We start from the raw sequence: 26770 nt of genomic DNA, 5'->3' as shown, positions 1-26770 counted from the left end.
GAGGAAGAAAAATAGGACAGGGAAGAAAGAATAAAGTCAAGAGTTAGAAACAGTTACAAACAAGGTGGAATATAACTATGTCAGTAGTCACTTTAAATGTGAATGGTGTAAACATCCATTAAAAGACAGTTCAGAGTGGATAAAAAACGAAACTCAGTTTAGAAAAGCAAGACTTTCTCCCATCTCTTATGACATGGCAGTTATTCATTTTCCTTGTCCGTATTGAAATTGTCACCCAGTATGTTGTTACTATTGTTACTTTAAACAGCTTCCTTTAGATCAGTGGGGAATAAGAAAAATAAAAGATCCTTATTTTACCTTCATTTTTTCTTTTATGATTTTTTAAGGCAAGCTATGCATTGTCTGTAAGAAACCCACTTTAAATATAAAGAATAGGTAAGGTAAAAAGGAGAGAGATGGAGAAAGATATACCATATAATCACTAACCAAAAGGAAGCTGAAGTAGCTATATACATTTCAGAGAAAACAAACTTCAGAGCGATAAACATCAGGGATTTAAAAAGGTTGGGGGAGCATTACATACATATTTGGCAGTCAGTTACCCAAAAAGTCTTATCAATCCTAAATATATGAACTTAACAACAAAGTATCAAAATATGTGAAGCAAAAGCTGACAGAAGTGAAATGAAAAACAGCCAACTCCACTATTATAGTTGAAGACTTACTTCAACACTCCTCTTTCAATAATTGATATAGATTAAGCAGGCAGAAAACCAGTGTAAGCATGTAATTGACCTGAATAGTACTATCAATTTGATGTAATTAGCATTCATTAAATGCTCCATTTAACAACAGCAAAATATACATTTTTTTCTTCAGCTTATAGGAGCATTTACCAAGATAGACCACATTCTTGGCCATAAACCACATTTAACAAATCTTTTAAGATAGTAATCATGCAAAGTATGTTCTTAGACTACAGTGGAATTAAACTAGAAATCAGTAACAGGAAGAAAGGTGGAAATTAGTTAAAGAACGTATTTCTAAATAACACATGGGTCAAAGAAGCCTCCACAGAAATTTTAAAATATTTTAAGCTAAATGATAATCAGAGTACAGTTTATCAATTTTTTTGCAATTTAGTAAAAGCAGTGCTTAGGGGAAATTTATACCCTTAAATGCAGATTCTAGAAAAGAAGAAAGGTCTAAAATCAGTAATAAAAAAGTTCTACCTTAGAAAACTAGAGAAAGAAGAGCAATTTAAGCCCAATGCAAGCAAAAGAAAAGAAATAATAAAAATTAGAGCAGAAATCATTGAAATGGAAAACAATAAATTCAACAAAACTAAAAGTTATTTGAAAAAAATAAATAAAATTGATAAAATTCTAGCCAGGATAAGGAAGAATAAAAGAAGATAGAAATTACCAATATCAGAAATGAAAGATGGATCTTCACTGAAGCATCCATGGGCATTAAAAAGATAATAAAGGAATACTATGAAAAACTTTATGCCCCAAAATTTGATAAATGAAATGGACCAATTCCTACAAACCATCAAAACTTACACAAGTGTAAATGAATCTGAATGCTTCTATAGCTTTTAAAAACTGAATCAATTATTTAAAAATTATAATTAATAATTTTCAGAAAAAGAAAGAATCAGGACCAGATGAATTCACTGGTGAAATATACAAAATAAAAATCAGTTCTAAGATAAGAAACAACCCTATTAAAAAGTAGGCAAAAATCTGAATAGCCATCTTATTAAAGATATAGATGTCAAATAAGTATATGAAAAGATATTCAATATTATTTGTCAAATTGCAAATTAAAAACAATGAGATACCACTGTAGACTTACTAGAATGGCTAAAACCACACACACACACACACACACACACACACACACACACACACTCACTCTGACTGCCGATTGGTGGCAAAGATGCAGAGCAACATAAACTCTTTTTCATTGCTGGTGGTAATGAAAATGGCACAACCACTTTGGAAGACAGTTTGGCAATTTCTTGAAAAATTAAATATAGTTTTACCACACAATCCAGCAATCACACTTGTAGGTATTTAACCGATTTAAAAACAATATCCACACAAAAACCTGCACATGAAAACTGCACGTTATAGCTTCCTTCATAATTGCCAAAAACTGGGAGCAACCAAAATGTCCTTCAGTAGGTGAATGGATAAACTGTGATATATCCATTGATATGGCTAGGCTTTGTGTCACCACCCAAATCTCATCATGAATTGTAATCCCCATAATCGCCATGTGTCAAGGAAGAAACCAGGTGGAGATAATTGAATCATGGAGGTGTTTTCCTCCATGCTGTACTCATGATAGTGAGTTCTCACAAAATCTGATCTTTTTATAAGGGGCTCTTCCCCTCTTTGCTTGGTGCTTCTCCTTCCTGCCACCTTGTGAAGAAGGTGCCTTGGTTCCTCTTCACCTTCTGCGGTGATTGTAAGTTTCCTGAGGCCTTCCCAGCCATGCTGACCTGTGAGTCAATCAAACCCCTTCCCTTTATAAATTGCCCAGCCTCAAACAGTTCCTTATAGCAGCATGAAAACAGACTAATACATCCATATGATCAAATATTATTGAATTATATAAAAGAGCTATAAAGCCATAAAAAGACATGGATAAATTTTAAATACATATTACTAAGTGATAAAAACACTGAAAAGTCTGTATACTTTATGATTGCCATTATATGACATTCTGGAAAAGGCAAAACTCAGCAATGGTGAAAAATATCATTAGGTGCCAAGGTTCAGGGAAACATAAGGGATTAATTAGGGTTGTAAAATTATTGGATACATGGCATTATGCATTTGTCCAAATCCACAGCACTTACAGCACAAAGAGCAAGTCTTAATGTATGCAAACTTTAAAAAAACTCATTTAGAAGGTTGATGGATCTCAGGATGGAATGCAGGAGGTGAAAAAATAATATAACTGTAGTACAAATGTATGAAACAACTTACTGAAGCAAATGGAGATGAAATGTGTTGACTTAAGTTACCTTGAAAATAAGTGGAGTCCATAAGACTGGAGGCAAAAGAGTACTGTAGTCTAGTTGATAAAGTTATTTTCCATGGGAATAAAGTTGTTAACCTACCTACCAGGTTAACAATTCTGATATTTCTATATGTATATACTGAAATTGAACAAGTAAATAAGTTGATGGCAGATGGTGGGAGCCAGGTTTCTGTCTATTGGAGTAAGATTTACAGATAAGCAAGGTGAGGCAGCTAGAAGAAATCATGCAGTAATGCATTAGAGTTGGAAACCAGAATGAACTCATGCTTTGCTTATAGACACAGTTACATACGGAAATAGTTACAGATAAGGGAATAGGCAAATGTTAATATACACGTATATTTCCTTGCTCTCAGAAAAGAGGGCCTAGAAGCAACAACACCCCAGTAGATGAATGTACCCACTTGCCAGATCTTGATTTCAAAGACCATTCTCCAGTAAAAGGAACTAAGGCTCCTTGGAGAAATGGATGATTCTAAAAGGGCTGGGGCAGGAAATACACAAAGTGAACATGGGGCATCTTGCAGTGCTAGAAAGTAAGGATGTGCTCAAACACATACACATGTATACACACATGCACACATACACAATGATGGAGGTATATCAAAGGGACATAGGAGAAAGTTGATGGAGCTTCCCATGGTCAAAGTGGAATAATTTGACCAACAAAATAAATAATGTAATGTTGTGTAAATGCTACAGGCATTAAAAGAGTAATAAGTGTATATTAGAAACAACTTTATTACACAAAGTTGACAACTTAGTTGAAATAGACCATTTCTTGAAAGACACAAACTACTAATATTCATTCAAGATGAAATTGATAACTCAATAATACTCTATTTATTGAAGACATTGTATTAGTATTTGTAATCTTCAAAAAAAATCAAAAACTAAAACGAAAAACAAAACACTGTCCCAGATAGTTCTGGGAAATTCTACAAAACATTTAAAGAAGAAATGACACCAATTCTCACAGTTTCTTCTGGAAAAATATAAGACAGAATACTTCTCAACTTATTTTGTGAAGCCAATCTTAACCTGCTACCAAAATCATGCAAAGACGGCACATGAAAATAAAACTACCAAACAATGTATCTTTATGAACACAAACAGAAAAGTCCTCAGTAAAATATTAGTAAGTTGAATCCAGCAATATATACAAGGAATATTACACCAAGACCAAAAGGTGTTCATTCTGATAATTCAAGGCTGGTTCAATATTTGAAAATTAATCTGTGCAGCCCACCATATTAGTAGACTAAAAAGGTAAAAACCACACGATTTTATCAACAAATGCTGAAAACACATTAGGTAAAATTCAGCATCCTCCTAAGATAACTCTTCACTAACCCAGGAATAAAAAAGGAAACTTCGTTATCTCAATAAGGGGCATCTACAAAACAGTGTCTACAGCTAACATTATAGTAGTTAATGATGAAAAACTGAATGCTTTCTTCCTAAGACTTGGAATAAGGCAAGAATGTTCACTGTCACCACCTTGTTGAACATTGCACTGTAATTCTTGACCAATGCAATAAGGCAAGACAAATAAATAAAAGGCATACAGATTAGAAATAAATAGTTTCTGTTGAAAGATGACATGACTGCCTACATAGAAAATTCCAAGAAATCTATAAAAAGAAAGTCTCCTAAAACTGAGTTTAGCAACAATAATATATAAAAATAATATATAGTAGCAATGCACAATATATTAGTTTGGTACAAAAGTAATAGAGGTTTTTGCCATCGAAAGTAATGGTGAAAACCGCAATTACTTGTGCACCCTTCTAATAAAACATTTTTAAAGAACTGTTTACAATAGCTCCAATTTTAAAAATACTTAGGTGTAAATCTAACAAAATTATGTGCAAGATCTATATGTTGAAAACTATAAAACACTGATGAAAGAAATCAGAAGACCCAAGTAAATGAAGAGACATGCTATGATTATGGATTGAAAGACTCAATATAGTTAAGATGTCATTTCTTCCAATAAACATAATCCAGATAAAATCCCAGCAAGATTATATTTGTAGAAATAGATAAACTGATCTTAAAATTTATATGGAAATGTGAAGAAACTGTAGTAGCCAAAACAACTTCGAAAAAAGGAAAAAGGGCCGGGCACTGTGGCTCACACCTGTAATCCCAACACTTTGGGAGGCTGAGGCGGGCGGATCACGAGGTCAGGAGATTGAGACCATCTTGGCTAACACGGTGAAACCTTGTCTCTACTAAAAATAATAAAAAAATTAGTTGGGTGTGGTGGCATGCATCTGTAGTCCCAGCTACTTGGGAGGCTGAAGCAGGAGAATAGCTTGAACCCAGGAGGTGGAGGTTGCAGTGAGTCGAGATGACACCACTGCACTCCAGCCTGGGCGACAGAGTGAGACTCCGTCTCAAGAAAAAAAGGAAAAAAAAATAGAATATTTACACTATCAGATTTCAGACTTACTAGAAAGCTATGGTAATCAAGACAGTATAGTATTGGTGAAAGAACTGACACATATATAGGTCAGTGAAAGAGAATAGAGAGTCCAGAAATAGACTCACACAAATATGGTCAATTGATTTTTTACAAAGGTGCAAATGCAATTCAACAGTAAATGGATATATAAATTGTGGTAATTCCATACAATAGAATTTAGCCATATAAATGAGTGAACTATTAAGATACACAACATAGATAAATCACAATTGCCATACTATACTAAATGAAGGAAGCCAATCTGAAAAGGTTACATAGTCTATAAATCCACTTATATATAACATTCTGGAAAAAGCAGCACTATTACCCTAAAACCTTTATTTGAATAGCAGGAGTTATAGTCATGTCATTTGTCCTCTACATGGAGCAAATACATCATTTACACATTAAATATGTTTTCATGTTTTTCTTTTATTTAACCTTTAAACTCTAAAGTACATAGTTCTGCTTGGCCCCAAGATGATTGTAAGAAACGTGGACAATGAAATTGTATGGCTATAGGTGACCATCTTAATTAAAACCTTCTCATAGCAGATTTTCAGACCTGGGACAATATATCCAAGAACGAATTTTACCCACCACTATTTTTTCACCCCAACTTCTTCACCCTTATTTAGAAAATAACTGCATTTAAAAATAAAATGTTTACTTCATGTGGTAATCAGTGTCTTGCAGTACAAGGAACGCTGATCTAGGAGTTTGAAGACCTAGGTGACTTTGGGCAAGTCACTTAATGTTTATAAGTTTATTTTTTGCATCTTAAAATAAGGATAATAATACCTGTGCTGCTTACTTTATTTGTAAGGATCTCATGTGCATTACAGTAATTTCACAATGGTTTTACAGAGCAAATCACTTTATATGTTGTAAAGTGCTTGGTAAATGTGTCATCACTATTATTAAATAAAAGAGACCAATATTTTGTGGTATTTTGTGGCAATTAAAGCTGGTTCAACTCTGAAAATTTCTATAATTTTAAAAATTAATGCAGAATGAATAAGGAATAAAATCAACCTCATGAAGTTGATTACTCTCTAGTTTTAAAATCTTATTTAACTACAAGATAAGCTATTCTGGTAAATTCTGGGTGCATGGTGAGACATTTAGCCAAATTAAAGTTGTGGAAACACCACTAGGAAGAATAACAAGCAATATACTTCTTGAAGTTAATTGCAGTTATGAAGGAATTCATAGTTTTAGTTAAAACTGCAGTTGTTTCTTTCTAGCAGTAGATGCCAGTAGAGTTCTTCTTTTTATTTTTATTTTTTAATCAAAAATCAAATATCCGAAGCACTTCTATAGCAATAGCTTTCTGGTCACACTACCATATATAGAAACATTGCTTTAAAGATTAAATATTCTATTTTCTGGAAGGACTTGATAACAAATTGAAACAATTTTATTTTTAAAACAGTGCAGATTTAAAATACAGTGTCTTCAAGATACTCATCTAGTGAAGTTTACTCTTTTTGCTTTAGTAATTTTGTTTTAAAATTTATGCATTGTTTTAAATAAAGTAATCTTAGTGTTCTAGTTAGGAATCTGCAACTTCTGTACTTGAGCAACATTGAATATAAATAAAAAATCTGGCTAGATGTGTTAAAAATGAATATGGTCCAGCTGAAATGTTAGGATTAGTTTGTGTATTTGGCAATGGAATACCATGAGTGTAATATTTTGGGGAGGTTAATATGTCAGAGAGGTGAATGATTAAAGGGGATAATTGGAAGCAGGGAAAACAAGAAGTTATTTTAAGAAGTCCACATTGGCACTGAGTAAAAATGTAATTCAAAGAATGAATAAAATTTAGTAACAAATAGAGAAAAAAGGAGAAGTTCAATGATAACAGTTCTATTACTGTTGTCTCTATATATGAGCAACTTGATGTTCTTGGATTATGTATAAATATGGTCCCATCATAAATAAAATTCAAACATTTTCAAGTATTCGGTGATTCTACTTAGACCTTTAAATTGTTAAAAATGAGTAAATACTTTTTTCTTTTAACATATGTTTATTGAGTATGTAATACATGCATTTCATTTATGAATTCAAGTAACTCACAATTTAGGGTCATATAAATTCATAAACAGTACCTTTTAACATAATATTATGAGATCAGTGAAAACAAAGCAGCAAAGTTTGTTTTCCTAGGAAGTATGTGGCAGACTTCACTGAAGAGGTGACATTTGAACTAAGCCTTGAAGATGATTAGAATTTCCTTCAGTAGAGCAAATCAAGGGAATTCAGTAATTTTATCCACTTCTTCCCTTACAGAATCAGTCCATGCTCTGTAGATATTTATTGAAGACTACAGACATTTAGTAAGTGTCTGTTTTATGTAAAGCACTACCAGATGTTAAGAAACAAATTATTGTTATGCACACATAATATTTATACATAAAGCTACAAATTTAAGAATTTGTATATCATATAGATGCTGTTGCATATTTGTTTAGATTGGTATAAATTTTATTACACAAAACAAAGTATACAGAAATGAGCTGTTACATGGCAAAATTCATTGGTCAGTGTTTTGTTAACTGTTATTCACACATAATATTTATACATAAAGCTATAAATTTAAGTTTATCTTATAGATACTGTTACATACTTGTTTAGATTGATGTGAATTCCATTACACAAAGTATACACAAATGAAGTGTTAAATGGCAAAATTCATTAATCAGTGTTTTCTTATTGGCCTTTTATGTAGTCCTAAATTGATTACTTTATTGTTCCTATTTATTTTACTTGTCAGTATTGTTTCTATTTTTTATGTTTGTCAAACAGTTGGCGGTAAATCTGAAGTAAGATAGATAGATTGTTTTAGATAGATCTTTTTCTTTCTTTCCTTTCCTTCCCTTCCCTCCCCTCCCTTCTGCTTCCAAAGAGAACCACAGAAATTTCTTATCTTTTAGTGTCAAAAAACAAGTACTCAAAATTTTTGTTAAATGCTACAGGTTACTTTCTTTCCTGAAAATTGACAAGGCAAGTTTTACTTACTTTTAATCAAAAGAGATGTTTTGGCCAGGCGCGGTGGCTCACACTTGTAATCCCAGCACTTTGAGAGGCCAAGGCGGGCGTATCTCTTGAGGCCAGGAGTTTGAGACAACTCCTGGCCTGGCCAACATGGAGAAACCCTATCTCTACTGAAAATACAAAAATTAGCCGGGCATGGTGGTGCGCGCCTATAATCCCAGCTACTCGGATGGCTGAGGGGTGAGAATCGCTTGAACCTAGGAGCGGAGGTCGCAGTGAGTGGAGGTCGTAGTGAGCGGAGGTCGCAGTGAGCGGAGGTCGCAGTGAGTGGAGGTCACACCACTGCACTCCAATCTGGGGGACAGAGTGAAACAACGTTTAAAAAAAAAATAGAGAGGTGTTTCTGAGTGAGATCACTAAATCAGGGGTTTAGGTAAGTAGTAGTCTTCAGTGGTAAGATTTTAAAATCAACATGCCTCAGCCAGCTAGAAGGAACTTTTTTCTCTCAATTGAAATTTCTTGCTATGGTGGATTTTATATAATTTAAATCTTGTATTTTGTTCTTTTCAAATTTTAGAATGTTTTAAAATGTACCCCTGGTAATAGACATATGTCAGTAGATTATAAGTTTGATAAGCAATACTGACATACTAAGTGTATGTAGTTCCTGTATGTATTAGGCCTAAATCAATGAATTAGAAACATTCAATTTTTTAAAGTGCTATTTCACATTGTTTTATTTATATGTGTTATAAATTTGTTTTGCAAGAGTTCTTTCATACCCATTTCATACTAGTTTTTTTTTATGAAAAGTTAGCTGCTTATAAGGATTCATAAAATCTGTATATTAGTTGATTTCCTAGAAAAAATACAACCTGTCTTTAGCATGTTGTGTTTGGAGGACGGCTTGGCCTACAGTTGTTTGCATACACTTGTCATACATGTTTAACTAGTTTTCTTTTATTTAAAAAATGTTTAGCCTACTATATATATGAAGCTTTATATTTAATACTCTCATTAGCCTATATATTAATATTAAAACACCCAAACATAAAGCCTTTTAGGTAGATATTGCAAGTTTTTAAAATCCTCATCTCTAGCTGAAAAGTGTTTTGCTAAGAAAAGCTCAGTAATGTGCTGTTTTATATTAACAGGAAACAGAACAGCAGTAGTGGTTTGAATACCCTGCAAACAGGAAGTTTGACACATGCATAGCTCTTAGCTTCTGTGTAAGAAGTTGTGAGCTCCTTCTGGAAACATTTGCAGTTACATTAAGTAAAGTGTAAATGCACATGAATGGCAGCTTATAGAGAACCACCTTGTAACCAGTATACGGGTACATCTACAGCTCTTCAGAAATTGGAAGGTTTTGCTAGCCGGTTATTTCATAGACACTCTAAAGGTACTGCACATGATCAGAAAACAGCTCTGCAAAATGACAGCCTTCATTTCTCTGAACATACTGCCTTATGGGACAGATCAAGTAAGTTTTGTTTTTAAATGATACATTATAACTAGCAACTAAAATGGTAATTGGAGTTTTACAATCAAACATAAAGAACCCTTTTTTGTTTGTTGTTTTCTGATTTTCACAAGGACATTTTGCAAGATGAAGTTGAAAGAATTCCATAAAAACTTGATTATAAGTTGAGCTGAATCATTCAGCTTTCATCATTGTATGGTTTTATTTTTGACTAAGTTCAATATCAGTGACAAGGTTTTCTATAAAATTCTTACATCATTTCTAATGTACTTTTTTTGTTGTTCTTACATAAAAATGAAATACTTAAGTTTCAGAAACAACCATCTGTTTACTTCTTAAAATGTCTTGTATTTATAAGCTTTAAACTTTGAAAGGGGCAACAAGACTCTTGAATTTATAATTACATTTCTATTGTGTTTGCCATGGTTTTATTTTTAAATGCATGTGAGAAAGTTATTTCAGTTTTACAAACAGGAATTTCTAAAATAAAACATAATTATTCTATCTAAATTCTTACACATATAACATTATGGATATCAAAAACTTTATATTTTATGTTATTTATACATATGACTCAAATGCAGGAAAAAGTTGGTTATGCATGAATCACATTCTTTCCAGGCATGTTAACATGTTTGGACTTACAGCTTTGCTAAAATGGTGCTGTGGAACCATTTTTGGTGCCATACACTCTAAAAGATAAATTGCACATATAAACAATAACTAGTGCCGCCATTCTACATCTCACCTTGGACCCTCCTCAAGGTATTTCTGTGACTCCAATTAGAGGAACAATAGAATTACCCTTGAAACTTTTGCCCTCTTTGGTGTGTTTGTTTGATCATCAAATAGCACTAGGGTTTGACTCTTTCTGTTTATGTATTTGGTAGCAGTTAAGGAAGAAAACTCAGTTTAACAACCACAACAGCAAAATCAAGAATGGCTTACAAAATTTACTCCTAGGTTTATACAGCACCTTGACAGTGTTATAGAAGCTTATTTGAATTAATTTTTTACTGAATCAGAAATTTTTTTACATTCTTCAAACTATTTTTGGGAGATTGAGGAAGAACATGTATTTGTGCATTTTTTCCACTTAAAAGGTTTTGGGTTATTTATAGTCTTTACCGTATAGCAAGTTGATGGATGAAGAATATGAATATATATCTTCAAGTTAATGAACTGTTGAATATTGAAATAGTGGTATAATATTAAACTTTACCATGTAACAAAAGCTTGTTAATTATTGTCCTTGCCCTATTCTTTTAAATTGCAGTCTTCTAAATCCTTTTGGAAATTATTTTTATGCATTTCAAATATCTTTTAATTTAAAGTTAAATGAGGAATGAAGACAGAATTGAATTAATTTCTGTTTCATTAATACCTGCTCCTCATATAGTGGGTGTTTAGTAAAAGTGTCTCAAATAAATGAATGTTAGGGGTTTTTAATAATTAAAAGTTATGTTTGAACTAGACTTTCACCACTTTTTAAATGTATGGGACCTGTGATGCTTTCTAAAACATGTTTTAAAATCTAGTAATGGAAAATAGTGTCATGAGCCATGATTTCTATTGGATAAAATGCTGGGTTTTTTTTTTATTGTGAAGTCAAAACGAATAGGATTCTTGTACACAAATAAAATTAGGAGCAAACCATGTAGCGTTGCAAATAATATGCATGATGTAAGAAATACTTGAAGAGTAACTGAAAGTTCATTAATTAAGTATTCCTCTACTTGACTCTCCTTTTTATATCCCCGAATACCATAATAGAGATAATAATTTTATATCTAAGGATGAGTATAGTAGCATGAAGCTATAATTTCCTATTATGAAATGTGTTATTGTAGAGGAGAAAACACTGATAGAGCTGAAATAGAGGAATCTGATCATTTCAAAATTCCAAGGTTTATTTTTGTGGTGAAAACACAATTTTTATTTATTTGGCGAATGAGTTATAGAAGGAGTTCTGACTGTACAAAGTTTCATATGAACCACATTCTTCAAAGCTACTTAAAGCAGTTTACTTGCATGACTCATTAGACAAGGGAATGTAATGTCTCCTGATGATAAACACTGAAAATGTTTGTTTCTAAAGTGTTTTTATAATGAAATAAACTAAGCATAGAAACTACACCAATTTACAAAAAAAATTCATAAACCTTTGTATAAAGGTCAGTTACCAATTTAGGAGACATGAAATGCAGTGTGCTTTAATCCAAGTTTCTTTCGTGTCCAGTGACATTATATATAGGAAGAAACAGAACAAAGGCCACATAGTGGTCTCCAGGTGTTTCATCTTTTACTATTAAACTAAGTAACAGAAATTCCTGTTTGATTAAATAAATATGTAATGGCTAATTGCATGCACATATAAATACATGAAGTTCAAAGAAAAGCATGGAGGAATTCTGCTTTTTGTTCCAACTCAGAATGAATGAGAGCATTGACATGCGTTAAGTTCTCTTTCTAGCAAATTTATTATAGTTAGCTTTTTAATCTTCCTTTGATCATAAATGTGTAGAGTTATACAATGCTGACTTAATGAAGGTCTAACTACAGTATTTTAAGAAGCAAATAGGTCAATACCATCAAATACTTTTTCTTTCTCTTTTCCTATGAATTGACAGGCTATTTCTCTTGTAAATACAAATCCATATTAGTAAATCTTAGATTTAAATATATTAAACAAATGAGCAGTTTTGATTATGGATGTCCTCTAGCAAAATCATAAAGTGGTTACAGTAGACCACTTCAGTCAGTTTTACCTTTGCAAATTTTATACAGTCTCTCAGACAGTTTACCTCCTATTTGTTAGCCCATTGAATCTGTATCATTTTAACTTCTCAGCTAAAAGACTTTCCACCTTTGTCTTTTTATCAGCTTTTTCCACTTGAAACTATTCCAGAAGCTTCTTGATAATAGTCAATTTTTACTCATTTGGTAAAACTTTTTTGAGTATTTACTATATCATAGTAAATAAGCAAGTTTCCAGGAAAAATAAGATCTAGTTCTTACCCCCAAAAAGAAGAGTAGGAAGAGCAAACATAATATAATATTCAAGGCATAATGAAATAGCTGCTTTAAAATGTCTAAGCTTACTGTGGAAGCTAAGTATAAGAAAAAAGTTGTTACTAAAAAGAAAATGGGGGACTTCAAAAATATTAAAGAATGAAAAGAATTTTGAGACCTAGAGAAGAAGGTTATTTTAAGAAAATAACATACACAAGTATGTGAAAATATGAACATTTAGAACTTACTTAAAAGGTTTAGTAAGATACTGTCTAGAAAATTAGTGTCTGGATTTAAACTTTAAAAGTTTTCTATTAGACATCCAGAATTTTGTACTACGCTATATTAGTGGGGAGCCAATGCAGTTTTTTAAAGTGGAAAATAATATAATGCAACCTTTGTTAAAAGAGCCTTAAGATTTTAACTAGCATAATACAGGATAAGTTAACTTACTTTACTACAGGGAAATGTGTATAGCTACTATACATCTTCCGTTTTTGCTGGGCATTTAATTAGAACTAATGCTTTTGACATGACAGTCAGCATGACAATGAATAGTCAGATAATGGATTCCTTTTACAACAGTGCTTGTTCAAGATGCTGCTTCTGTCTGGAATTCTCTTTCTTCACTTCTACCAGTGGTGAGATTTGCCCATACATTAGGCATCCTCTCAGGTATCATCGCTGTAACAAAACCACCAATGCATCGTATTCATCTATCCTTCATCCTTATTAGAGTCTGTGCTCTTCCTTATGTTCTTATATCATCTTATACTTAACTTTTATTGTAGTTTATTTATAGTATTTATATGGTATAGTTTATATACTATATATATTATAGTTTATTTATAGTATTTAAAATGTATTACTGTTAATCCTTATGTATCTATCTCTCATGTTTGATTTTGAACTCCTTGAAGGCAAATAACTTGTCAGTTTATTTCAGTATTACTAGCATAATTTTTAGTAAATCTTGAGTTATTTGTTAAATTAACATTAAACATCACTGGAGTATTACACAAATGAGCTTCTTACTAATTTGTTCTATTGTGATCTTTGCAATTTATTTTAAAAGCCCATGGCCATTAACCAAAAGCAGTCAAATGCTGACCTGGCTCTAGTAAATACCAATTTTCAGTGTTACCTGTGTATTTTTGTCATGATTTTTAATAAAAATTTAAGTAACAAGCAGACTTTATAGTAAAACTAAAATAGTTGGGATATTAAATGATGTTGAAATCAGGAAATCATTCCATGAGCCATTTAACAATGCAAGTACTATATCGACTGTACTAACATAACAAGAAGCTTTTACTTGCTTGTGCTTTGCAAAAATAGCCATATGACAGAGTTAGAAGACAGCTTGCTACTCAAAGTGTGGTCCCTGTCCAGCATTATTAGCATCTCCTGGGAGCTTGTTAGGAGGAAGAATCCCGTGTCCCACCTACACCTACTTAGTCAGAATCAGCATTTTAACAAGATTTCCCAGCTGATTTATATGGACATTAAGGTGTGAGAAGCACTTTTTCCCTAATAACATTTTAATATGATTTCCAAATGTATATCTTCACTGGAGAAAATTTTGAAACTATAGGAAAAAACAAAGAAAAAGGTAAAAAAAGTATACACAATTCTGCCAAAAGGTAATGACTGTTAATTTTGGTATATATACTCTATTTTGTGTATAGACAGACAAATTTCTACCAGCTCCAATTTTTTTTTTTTTTTTAAACAGAGTCTTACTGTGCCTCCCAGGCTGGAGTGCAATGGTGGGACTTCGACTCACTGCAGCCTCTGCCTCCCAGGCTCAAGCGATCCTCCCATCTCAGTTTCCCGAGTAGCTGGGACTATAGGCATGTGCCACCATACCCGGCTAATTTTTTGTATTTTTGGTAGAGATGGAGTTTCACCATGTTGCCCAGGCCGATCTTGAACTCCTGAACTCAAGTGATCTGCCTGCCTTGGCCTCCCAAAATGCTGGGAATACAGGCCTGAGCCACTGCATCCAACCCAGCTCCAAAATTTGGATCTTTCAAAACATAATGTTTAGTTAACATTTTTCTTTATAAAGAGTTGTTCTACAATACTATTTTGTATTAAATCATAAGGATATACTATAATTTATTTAACCAATCATTGGCCATCTAGGCTGTTTTTAATGTTTTGCTATTAAAAAATGCCATGATAAACATCTTTATAACTAAATATTTGTACATATTTAGGATTATTTTTATATTTTATAGGATTAATTTGAAGAAGTTGTGACTATTTTAAGGCTTTTGCATTAAATTAATCGAATCCCAGATAAACATGCATATCCTTTTGGAGTTAATTATTATAATAATTATTTTTTCATAGATTTTAGCACTTGAGAATGTGTGAAAATAATTATATAGCTACTATCCTTAATGATATTTTTAAAAACAAATTTAAGGCCGGGTGTGGTGGCCCACGCCTGTAATCCCAGCACTTTGGGAGGCTGAGGTGGGCAGATCACTTGCGGTCAGGAGTTCAACAACAGCCTGGCCAACATGGTGAAACCCCATCTCTACTAAAAATGCAAAAATTAGCCAGGCTTCATCTACAGGTGTGGTGGCACACACCTGTAATCCCAGCTACTTGGGAGGCTGAGGCAGGAGAATCACTAGAACCCAGGAAGCAGAGGCTGCAGTGAGGTGAGATTGCACCACTGCAGTCCAGCCTGGGTGACAGAGTGAGACTCTATCTCAAAATAAATTAAAATAAAATAAAATAAAATAAAGAAAACACATTTAACATTGTAAAATTTATTCTCAAAACTGTATATTGATATTTTTAAAAATTAAAAATATAATGACCCATTATACTTCCTTCTGTTACAGCTACCAGGGTCATGGTAAGAACATTATATGTTTGTCCCCTCCAAATCTCATGTTGAAATGTGATCCCGAGTGTTGGAGGTGGGGCCTAAAGGGAAGTGTTTGGGTCATGGGGGAGGATCCCTCATGAATGGCTTGGTGTCCTCCCAATGGGTAATGAGCTGGTTCTTGCTTTATTAGTTCATGCAATAACTGGTTGTTTTTTAAAAACAAACATAGCACCTCCCCCTCTCTCTTGCTCCCTCTTTTTTCCTGTGACACGCCTGCTCCCTCTTTGCCTTCTGCCATCATTGAAAGCTTCCTGAGGCCCTCATCAGAAGCAGATGTTGGCAGTATGCTTCTTCTACAGTCTGCAGAACGATGAGCCAAAATAAATCTCTTTATAAATTATTCTGCCTCAGTTATTTCTTTATAGTAATGCCAAAATAGACCAGTCCATAACAAAAATCTGAATGTGGAAAATATGGATTTGAGAATTTAACTCCATTCTTAATAAGTTGACACTGGAAAGTTTATTTCTTCCTCCCCCTCAGCTTTATTAAGGTATACTTGACAAATAAAATTGCATGTATTTATAACGTACAACATGATGGTTCAATATAAGTATACATCGTGAAATGACTAAAACAAATGAATATCCACCTTACATAGTTACTTTTTCATGGCAAAAAATTTAAGATTGAATCTCTTAGCAATTTTCATGTATAGTCATACCTCAGAGATACTGCAGGTCCAGTTCCAGACCACCAGAATACAACTAAAGTCACAGTAAAGCAAGTCACACACATTTTTTGGTTTCCCATTGCATTTAAGTTATGTTTACTCTACAGTCTATTCAGTGTGCAATAACATTATATCTTTTTAAAAGTACATATCTTAATTTGAAATTATTTTATTGCTAAAAAAAACACTAATGATCATCTCAGCTTTCAGCATTTCCTAATTTTTTTTGCTGGCAGAGCGTATTGCATTGATGTTTGGCTGCTGATTAATCAAGGTGATGGTCGCTGAAGGTTGGGATGGCAGTGGCAATTTCTTAAAATAAGACAACAAAGTGACACACTTGACACTCTTCTTTTCATAAAAGATTTCTCTGTAGCATGTGATGTTTTTGGTAGCATTTTACCCACAGTAGAACTTCTTTTATAATTGGAGTCAGTTCTCTCAAACCTTGTTACTGCTTTACCAACTAAGTTGATGTAATATTCTAAATTCTCAGGTGTCATTTCAATAATCTTCACAGCATCTTCACCAGAAATAGATTCCATCTCAAGAAACTACTTTCTTTGCTCATCTGCAAGAAGCAACTCCTCACTCGTTATAGTTTTATCAGGAGATTGCAGCAATACAGTCACATCTCCAGGCTCCACTTTTAATTCTAATTATCTTGTAATTTTTTACCACATCTGCAGTGACTTTCTCCACTGAAATTTTAAACCACTCAAACGCGTCTATGAGAGTTGGAAACAACTTCTTCCAAACTACTGTTAATGTTGATATTCTGACCTCCTCGCATAAATCACAATGTTCTAATGGCATCTGGAATGGTAACTCCTTTTCAGAAGATTTTCAATTTACTTTGCCCAGATCCATCAGAGGAATCACTATCTGTGACACCTTTAGCCTTATAAAATATATTTCTTAAATAATAAAACCTGATCCATGCCTGCAGAGTGGATGTTGTGTTATCAGGCATGAAAACAACATTCATCTCCTTGTACATCTCCATCAGAGCTCTTGGGTGATCAGGTGCATTGTCAATTAGCACTAATATTTTAAAAGGAATCTTTTTCTGAGTGGTTCCCAATGGTGGGCTTAAAATAGTAAACCATGCTGCAAACAGATATGCTGTCATCTAGCCTTTCACATTCCATTTATAGAGTACAGGTAGAGTAGATTTAGCATAGTTTTTGAGGGCACTAAGAGTTTCTAAATGGTAAATGAATATTGGCTTCAATTTGAAGTCACCAGATGTATTAGCCCCTAGTGAGAGTCAGCCTGTCCTTTGAAGCCTTGAAGCCAGGCATTGCCTTCTCTCTAGCTAGGAAAGTTCTAGATGGCATCTTCTTCCAATAGAGGACTGTTAAGTCTGCATTGAAAATCTGTTGTTTAGTCTAGCCACCTTCATCAATTATTTTAGCTAGATCTTCTGGATAACCTGGTGCAGCTTCTCCATTAGCACTTGATACTTCACCTTGTACTTTTATGTTATAGAAAGGGCTTCTTTCCTTTAAACCTCATGAACCAACCTCCGCTAGCTTCAGACTTCTGCAACTTCCTCACCACTCTTAGCCTTTATAGAATTGAAGAGCGTCAAGGCCTTGTTCTTAATTAGGCTTTGGCTTAAGGAAATGCTATCTTGGTTTGATCTTTCCAGACCACACAACTTTCTCTATATCAACAATAAGGCTGTTTTGCCTTCTTATCATTAGTGTATTCACTGGAGCAGCACTTTTAGTTTCCTTCAATAACCTTTTTCTTTTGCATTTCTTTTGCATAGGCTGTTTGGTGCAAGAGGCCTAGCCTTTGGCCTGTCTCAGCTTTCAACATACCATCCTTACTAAGCTTAATCATTTCTAGCTTTTGATTTGAAGTGAGAGATGTGCAATTCTTCCTTTCGTCTGAACACTAAGAGGCCATTGTAAGGTTATTAATCGGCGTTATTTCAGTATTGCTGTGTCTTAGGGAATAGGAGGGCCCAAGGAGAGGGAGAGAAATGGGGGACCAGCTGGTGAGTGGAGCAGTCAGAGCACACACAACCCTTATCAATTAAGTTCACCATTTTATTTGGGTGCAGTTTGTGGTGCCCTAAAACAGTTAAAATAGTAACATCTGAACACAGATCGCCATAACAGATATAATAATAATGAAAAAGGAAATATTGTGAGAATTATTAAAATGTGACACAGAGACATGAAGTGAGCACATGCTGTAAGAAAAATGGCACCAATAGATTTGCTTGACACAAGGTTGCCCCAACCCTCAATTTGTAAAAAGTGCAATATCTGCTGAGTGCAATAAAGCAACACGCAATAAAATGAGAGGTGTGCCTGTATTAATGCATTATTATTAACTGCAGTTACCATTCTATACAATGAATCTCCAGGACTTATTCATCCTGTCTAAGTGAAATTTTGTACCCTTTAGCCAACATCTCCTAAATCTTCCTTCCCTGAACCCTCCCATCCTTCAGCCCCTGACAAACAGCATTCTATTCTCTACTTCTGCGATTTTGATGTTTTTAGGTTCCACATGTGTGACATTATGCAATATTTGTCTTTCTGTGTCTGCCTTATTTCACTTAATATAATGTCCTCCAGGTTCATTCACGTTATCACAAATGAAAGAATTTCCTTCTTTCTTAAGATTGATAGTGTATTCCACTGTGTAGAATACCATACGTCGATGCCATATCTTGTGAATAATGCTGTAATGAACAAGGGAGTACAGATATCTCTTAGACATACTGATTTCTTCCTTTTGATAGATACTTAGAAGCTGGATCATATGATAGTTCATTTTTAATTTTTTGAGGATCCTTCATATCATTTTCCATAATGGCTGTACTAATGTATATTCTCACCAACAGTGTGCAAGGGTTCTCTTTTCTCCAGGTCTTAACCAATGCTTGTTATCTTTTGTCTTTTTTATAATAGCCATTCTAACAGATGTGAGGTAATAGCTCATTGTGGTTTTAATTTTCATTGCCCTCATGAGTAGTGATGTTGAGCATTTTTCATATACCCATTGACCATTTTTATGTCTGCTTTTGAGAAATGCCTATTCAAGTCACCTGCCCATTTTTTAAATTGGGTATTTGTTTTCTTGCTGTTGAGTTGTTTGAGTTCCTTATATATTTTCAATATTAACTCCTTATTAGATATGTGATTTGCAAGTATTTTCTCTCATTCTGTAGGTTGTCTCTTCACTCTGTCGATTGTTTTCTTTTTGCACAAAAGCTTTTAGTTTGATGCAATTAACAAACCAATAAGGAATATGAAGACTCTGAATCAGTAATCAAAAAACCCCCCAACAAAATAAAACCTAGTAGTACTTCATGGTTTCACCGGTGAATTTCTATCATTTAAGAAAGAATTAATGCCAGTCCTTCTCAAACTCTCCCAAAATAACTGAAGAAGGGGAAATACTTCCAAGCTCATTTACCAGGGCAGCATTGCTCTGATACCAAAGCCAGACAAGGACACTGCAAAAGAAAATTATAGGCCAATATCCCTGATGAACATAGATGCAAAAATTCTCAACAAAATACTAGCAAATTAAATTCAACAGCGCATTAAAGGATGATACACCACAATCGAAGATGGTTCAACATACACAAATCAACATATGTGATATACTATTAACAGAATGAAGGGTAAAAGTTATATATAATCACCTCAGTAGATGCAGAGAAAGCATTTGAGAAACTTTAACATTCTTTTATGATGGAAACTTTTTAGTTATGGAAGTGCTGTACTTCAACATAATAAAGGCTACATAGGATAAGCCCTCAGCTAACATCTTAATAGCGGTGAAAAGATGAAAGCTTTTCCTGTAAGATCATGAACAAGGGAAAGGATGCCCACTGTTAAAACTTCTACTCAATATGATACTGGAAGTCCTATCCAGAGCATTTAGGCAGTAAATAAATAAATAAATAAATAGCATCTAAATTGGAAAGGAAGAAGTAAAATCTTTTATATGTGCAAATGATATTATCTTATATATTAAAGACCCTGAAGACTCTACCAAAAAAACTGTTAAAACTAACAAATTCAATAAAGATGCAGCATACAAAATTAAAATGCATAAATCAATAGTGTTTCTGCATACTAACAATGAACTGTGGAAAAAAGAAATCAAGAAAGCACTTCTTTTTACAATATCACAAAAAATGCGTAGGAATAAATTTAACCAAAGAAGTGAAAGATTTGTACACTGGAAACTGTAAAACATTTATGAAAAAGTGAAGAAAACACAGTGAATGGAGATGGATCTGAAGAATAAATGTTGTTAAAATGCTCCTAGTATCCAAAGTGATCTGCAGATTAAATGCCATCTCTTCCAAAGTTTCAATGACAAGTTTCACAAAAATAGGAAAAATAATCCTAACACTTGTATAGAAACACAAAAGACCCTAATAGCCTAAGCAATCTTGAACAAAAACTTTTTCCACTTTTAAAAATTGGTCAGTGAGTAATAGCAGATTATCTGAGAGACAAAGAACTTTGAAAATAAAATGTCATTCAGAAAGAAGTAATAAGTTGAACAGGAAGAATGATATGTGTCTGAGAGATTGAATATTACTTTCATGTCCTGAAACCATGGTTGCTTTCAGCTTTGGTGTTTCATTATTGTTATTTAACAAGTATGGCTCACTTGAGAGACAAATAAGTTGGCATCTTTTAAATATTCAGTTTAATCACCGGCACACTTATCTATTCAAATTAGCAAGAATTCCAAGGAGGTCTTTTCTTAGAGTCTTCATTCAGCTGCTTCAAGTATTGCTTTAGTCCTAGGAGTTTACTCATTCCAAGGAGACTAATTTGCTCTCTAAAAGTTAGTTGAAGAAAGAGATGGGGATTTTTATTTTTATTTTTATTTTTTGGAGACAGGGTCTTGCTATGTTGCCCAGGCTGGAGAGTAGTGGTGTGATCATGGCTCACTGCAGCCTTGTTCTCCTGGGCTCAAGCTATTCTCCCGCCTCAGCCTCCCAAGTAGCTAGGAATATAGATGCATGTCACTGTGCCAGGCTAATTTTTTTTAAGTTTATTTTTTGTAGAGATGAGATCTTGCTGTGTTGCCTGGGCTGTTTTTGAACTCCTGGGGTCAAGCAATCTCCTGTATTGGCCTCCTAAAGTGCTGGGATTACAAGCATGAACATATAAGCTAGTGATATCATTTTTAGCCACTGTTGATTTTACCACCGCTACATTGTTTTGTGATTTAAAAGTGGCCCCAACAAATTTTATGTACCTTGTCTTGTTGATGTGATGCCACTGATCCTTGCAGAGACCTCAATGGTTCTTAATGACAGGATGATTCACTCTTCAGTATTATGTTCATTCAAAGGTTATGTCAAAGGATTTCATTTCCTTAATTTATACTCATATGCTTAGTCATTTTGGCTTCCTTGCCAAGTTGGATGTGTGAGAAGGTACTTTCAGCCCATCCCCACACTGTACTAAAATTAGCCTTTCTTTCTTGAAATCTAGTCCAGGGATAGAAAACCAGTGGTCTGTGAGCCAGATGCAACTTGCAGATATGTTTTGTTTAGTTCTCATGGTATTTTTAAAAATAGTTGAATTTTATATCATTATATAAAAATATAAAATACCATGATTTTAAATCGAGAGATTCATATAAATATCTGGACCTGCATATTCTTGAACCATTGGAGAAACTGATTTCAGTGGCCTCTTATTCTCTCATGAGAAAAAATGGGTTGCACTGAATAATTGTCCTCTTTAATCAGATATACACTATCTGATTTGCTCCAGCATTCACTATTTCTGTTGCTTTACCTGCCTGGCCTCTGTAGGCCCTTGGATTTAGCCTACAATGTCTCTACTTTTCAGCCTGAATCACCAACCCAGATTATCATTTCCCCTTTGATACAGCCTCCTTAAGCATATATTCCTACTCGTAAGCCACAGACCTATCACTAAAATCTATGAAAGAGATTTTTGTAATTCTGAACCTTGAAGAGGTTGGAGTCTAGGAGTTGATCGCTTTCAGAATTCCTGTTTCATTTTTTTATGCAGATCTATTTACCTTCTTTCCTTTAATTATCTCTGTTTACCACAGAGTATTGAGAAGGCATTGCCCTTATGAAGCCTCAAAAGATTTTGTTAGATCATTCCCCCAAGGTAATGGATGCCTACCAGCCTTACATTTGCATAATTAAATTGTCCACTGAAATGATTCTTCCCACAGCAAAGATCTATTTCAAGCCAACTGTTTCCTCCTCGGTAGAGAAGCATTTGACAACTTTTTTTTAAATTGAGGTATGTTTTCATAACCATATAAATCACTCATTATAAGTGTATAATTCAGTATTAATTAGTAAATTTAAGGATTTGCGCAACCATCAGCACAAATCAGTTTTAGAACATTTACATCACCCACAGAGTTCATTTGTTACCCATATCCAGTCAATCCCCACTCTCACCTCAACCTCAGATAAACACTGATCTGCTTTCTGTCTCTATAGATTTTCATTTCTGGATGTTTTATATAAATTGAACTATATAATAAGTAATCTTTTGCTTTTGGCTTCTTTCACTAGAATAATATTTTTGAGGTTCATCCATGTTATAGAATATATTAATATTTGATTCCGATTTATTGTTGAATTATAATATGTTGTATGGATATAATACATTTTGTTTATCCATTCTGCAGTTGATGCACATGAGAATTGGTTTGTTTTTGGCTATTTGGATAATGTTGCTATAAATATTTGAAAACAAGTCTGTGTGGACATATGTTTTTGTTTCTCTTGGGTAGATATCTAGAAGTAGAATTTCTGGGTCATATGGTAAATTTATGTTTTAAAGAAATTGCCAAATTGTTTCCCAAAGTGGTGGTACCATTTTATGTTTTCACCAGTAATGTAAGAGGATTCCAGTTTTTTCACATGCTCATCAACACTTGGTATCATCAGTCTTTTTTTTTTTTTTTTTTCCTCCTGAAACAAAGTCTCACTCTGTCATCCAGGCTGGAGTGTAGTGGCGCAAGTGATTCTCCTGTCTCAGTCCTGAGTAGCTGGCATTACAGGCATGCGCCATCACTCCCGGCTAATCTTTGTGTTTTTAGTAGACATGGGGTTTTACTATGTTGGCCAGGCTGGGCTTGAGCTCCTGACCTCAAGTGATCCACCCGCCTCAGCCTCCCAAGTGCTGAGATTACAGGCATGAGCCACTGCACCCGGCTCATCAGTCATGTTGATTATAGCCATTACGTAAGTGTGAATCCGTTGTTCACAATTGTTTCACTTTGTATTTTCCTAATAACTTTATGATGTTGAGCATATTTTCAAGTTTTTATAACCCATTTGTGTATGTACTTTGGAGAAATGTATTTTCAAATCTTTTGCCCACTTTGAAAATTGAGTCATTTTTCTTATTATCAATTCTCAAGAATTCTTTGTATATTCTGAACTAAGTTCTTTTCCAAAAATATAAATTTCAAATATTTCCTTCCAGTCCGTCTTATGTTGTCATTTTTTAAAATGATGTATTTGAAGAGCAAAATTTGTAATTTTAGTGAAGTCCAATTTATCGTTTTTTTCCTTTTTGGATTGTACTTTTGGTACCAGATCTTAAGAAATTTGTATTTAACGCAAGGTAATGAAGATTTTCAATCTGTACTTCCTTCTAAAAGTCTATTTTTTGAGTTAATTTTTATATATGTTGTGAAGTATGAATTGAAGTTCTTTTTTCAACATGTAGATCCATTTTTTACTGCACTACTTGTTAAAAAGAATTTCCTTTCTCTATTTAATTATCTTGGCATCTTTCTCAAAAATCAGTTGACCATAAATGAAAGGGTTCATTTCTGAATTCTCAATTCTGTCCCAGTGAACTACATGTCTATCCTTATTCCTATACTACACTGTCTTGATTACTGTAACTTTAAGGTAAGTTTTGAAATCAAATAGTGTAAGTCCTCCAACTTTGTTCTTCTTTTATCAAAATTGTTTTGTCTATTTTGGGGTCCTTTGCATTTTCATATAAATTTCCGGATCAATTTGTCAGTTTCTAAAGAAAAGCTTTATTAGATTTTCATAGAGATTATATATTGAGTTCATAGATTAACTTGTAGAGAATTGTTTTAACAATATTGAGTCTTGGAATCCATGAATATGAAATGTCTCTCCATTTATTTACATATTATTTAATTTCTTTAGTGTTCCAGTTTTGTAAAAATGATTTCTAAGTGTTTATTTCTGTTGATATTATTGTGAATGGAGCTATATCTTAATTTCACATTTGGATTTTTTGTTGCTAGTATATACAAATGTTATTGATTTTTATATTGATCTTATATCATCCTATGATGTTGCTAAACTCATTTTTTAGTTCTAGTAGTTTCTTTATAGATTCCTTATAATTTTCTACATATAGAATAATTTCATCTGCAAATAAAGACAGTTTTATTTCTTCTTTATCCTTTAATATCTATTTTCTTGCCTCATTGCACTGGCTAGATTTCCCAGTACAAAGATGCACAGAAGTGGTGAATGCCTTATGCCCTATCTTAAGGGGAAAGCATTCCATCTTTCATCATTAAATATGACATAAGTATAGAGTTTCCCGTGCCCCACATGTCCTTTATCAGTTTGAGGAAGTTCCTTTCTAGTCCTCATTGTTGAGAGGTTTTCTCATGGCTGTTGGATTTTGTGGAGTGCTTCTTCTGCATATATTGAGATGATTATTTGGTTTTATACTTTATTAATATAACGTAGTTCGTTAATTGATTTTCAATGTTGAACCAACCTTACCTTTCATGGAATAAATCCCACATGGTCATTGTGTATGATCCTCTGTATATACTGCTAGATTAAGTTTGTTAGCATTTTGATAAAAGGTTTTTGCATCAATGTTTGCAATGGATATTGGTCTGTGGTTTTCTTTTGATCTTTGCCTAACTTTGGTATTAGGCCTCTTAGAATGAGTTGGGAAGTGTTCCCGCCACTTCTGAATTCTGAAAGAGTTTGTGTAGGGTTGGTATTATCTTTGAATGTTTCATATAATTAACCAGTGAAGCCATCTCGACTTGAGCTTTTCTTTGTGGGAAAAATTTTAATTACTAAGTCAATATTTGTGTTACAGGTTTATTTACATTTTCTATTTCTTTTTTAGTTAGTGTTGGTAATTTGTGCCTAAGAGTTTTTCCATTTCACCTGTTGTCTTATATGATTGGGATAAGGTTGTTTATAGTATTCCCTTATAATCCTTTTAATTTATCTAGCATCAGTGGTGATATCATAGTTTCATTACTGATTTCTATAATTAATATCTTCTCTGTTTTCTTTTTGTTTATTTTGTTTTGATATTTGGTCAGTCTAGTGAAAGTTTTATCAATAAGACTTTTGGTTTCATTCATTTTTCTCTACTGTTTTTCTATATATTTTACTGAATATATTATATGTAATATAATACTATAATATATAATAATATATACAAAGCTTAAGTTACTGATTTGGAACTTTTCTTCTATTTTACTCTAAATGGTTAAAGCTATGAATTTTTTTTCTAAACCCTGCTTTATCTACATCCAATAAATGTAGATATGCTGTAGTTTATTTTCATTTACCTCAAAATATTTTCTAATTTCCCTTGGAATTTGTTTGTGATTTAATATCTAAATATTTAGAGACTTCTAAAATTTCTTTCTGTTTTTATTTCTAACTTAATTCTGCTGTGATTATAGAATATATTTTGAAAGCTTTAGCAAACCCTTCAAATTAATTGAGACATTATATTTTCTAGCATTTGCTTAATATGTAGAATATCCATGTGTGCTTGATAAGAATGTGTATTCTGCTGATGTTAAATTCTGTATTTTATAAATGTCAAGATTTTTTTGATGGTGTTATTTAAGTTGTTGTTTCTTTTCCAATTTCCTGTCTAGTTTTTCCATCAATTATTGAGAGAGAAGTATGGAAATTCCCAACTATTAGTATTAAATATTTTTCTCCTTTCAATTCTGTCCGTTTTTATTTTAGTACTGTGGGGGCTCTTCTGTTCAATGCATATGCATTTCTGATTGTCACATTTTTCAGATGTATTGGACTTTTATCATTATGAATGTCCCTTTTGTCTCATAATTTTTCTAGACTTAAAGTCTATTTTGTCTAATATTGATATAGGCATTCCAGCTGTCTTATGGTTACTGTTTGCATGATGAATCTTGTTTTTC

The 26770-nt window shown here is 33.2% G+C and overlaps 1 protein-coding gene across 4 annotated transcripts in view; it reads left to right on the top strand.

Moving 5' to 3' along the window:
* PRKACB (protein kinase cAMP-activated catalytic subunit beta) overlaps nucleotides 1–26770 on the top strand; it is a 156971-nt gene that overhangs the window by 59182 nt on the left and 71019 nt on the right. The window contains exon 1 of one of the 4 annotated variants that reach the window (XM_054547592.2): nucleotides 9646–9974. The exons of 2 other annotated variants lie outside the window; for them this stretch is intronic. In XM_054547592.2, coding sequence (XP_054403567.1) covers nucleotides 9788–9974 — 187 coding nt within the window. In that variant the 5' untranslated portion in view covers nucleotides 9646–9787. 4 annotated transcript variants of the gene reach the window in all.

Source organism: Pongo abelii, chromosome 1 (assembly GCF_028885655.2).
Source record: "Pongo abelii isolate AG06213 chromosome 1, NHGRI_mPonAbe1-v2.0_pri, whole genome shotgun sequence".
Classification (NCBI taxonomy): Eukaryota; Metazoa; Chordata; class Mammalia; order Primates; family Hominidae; genus Pongo; species Pongo abelii.
Note: the sequence above shows the minus strand (reverse complement) of the source record. Positions and strands in the feature narration are given on the sequence as shown.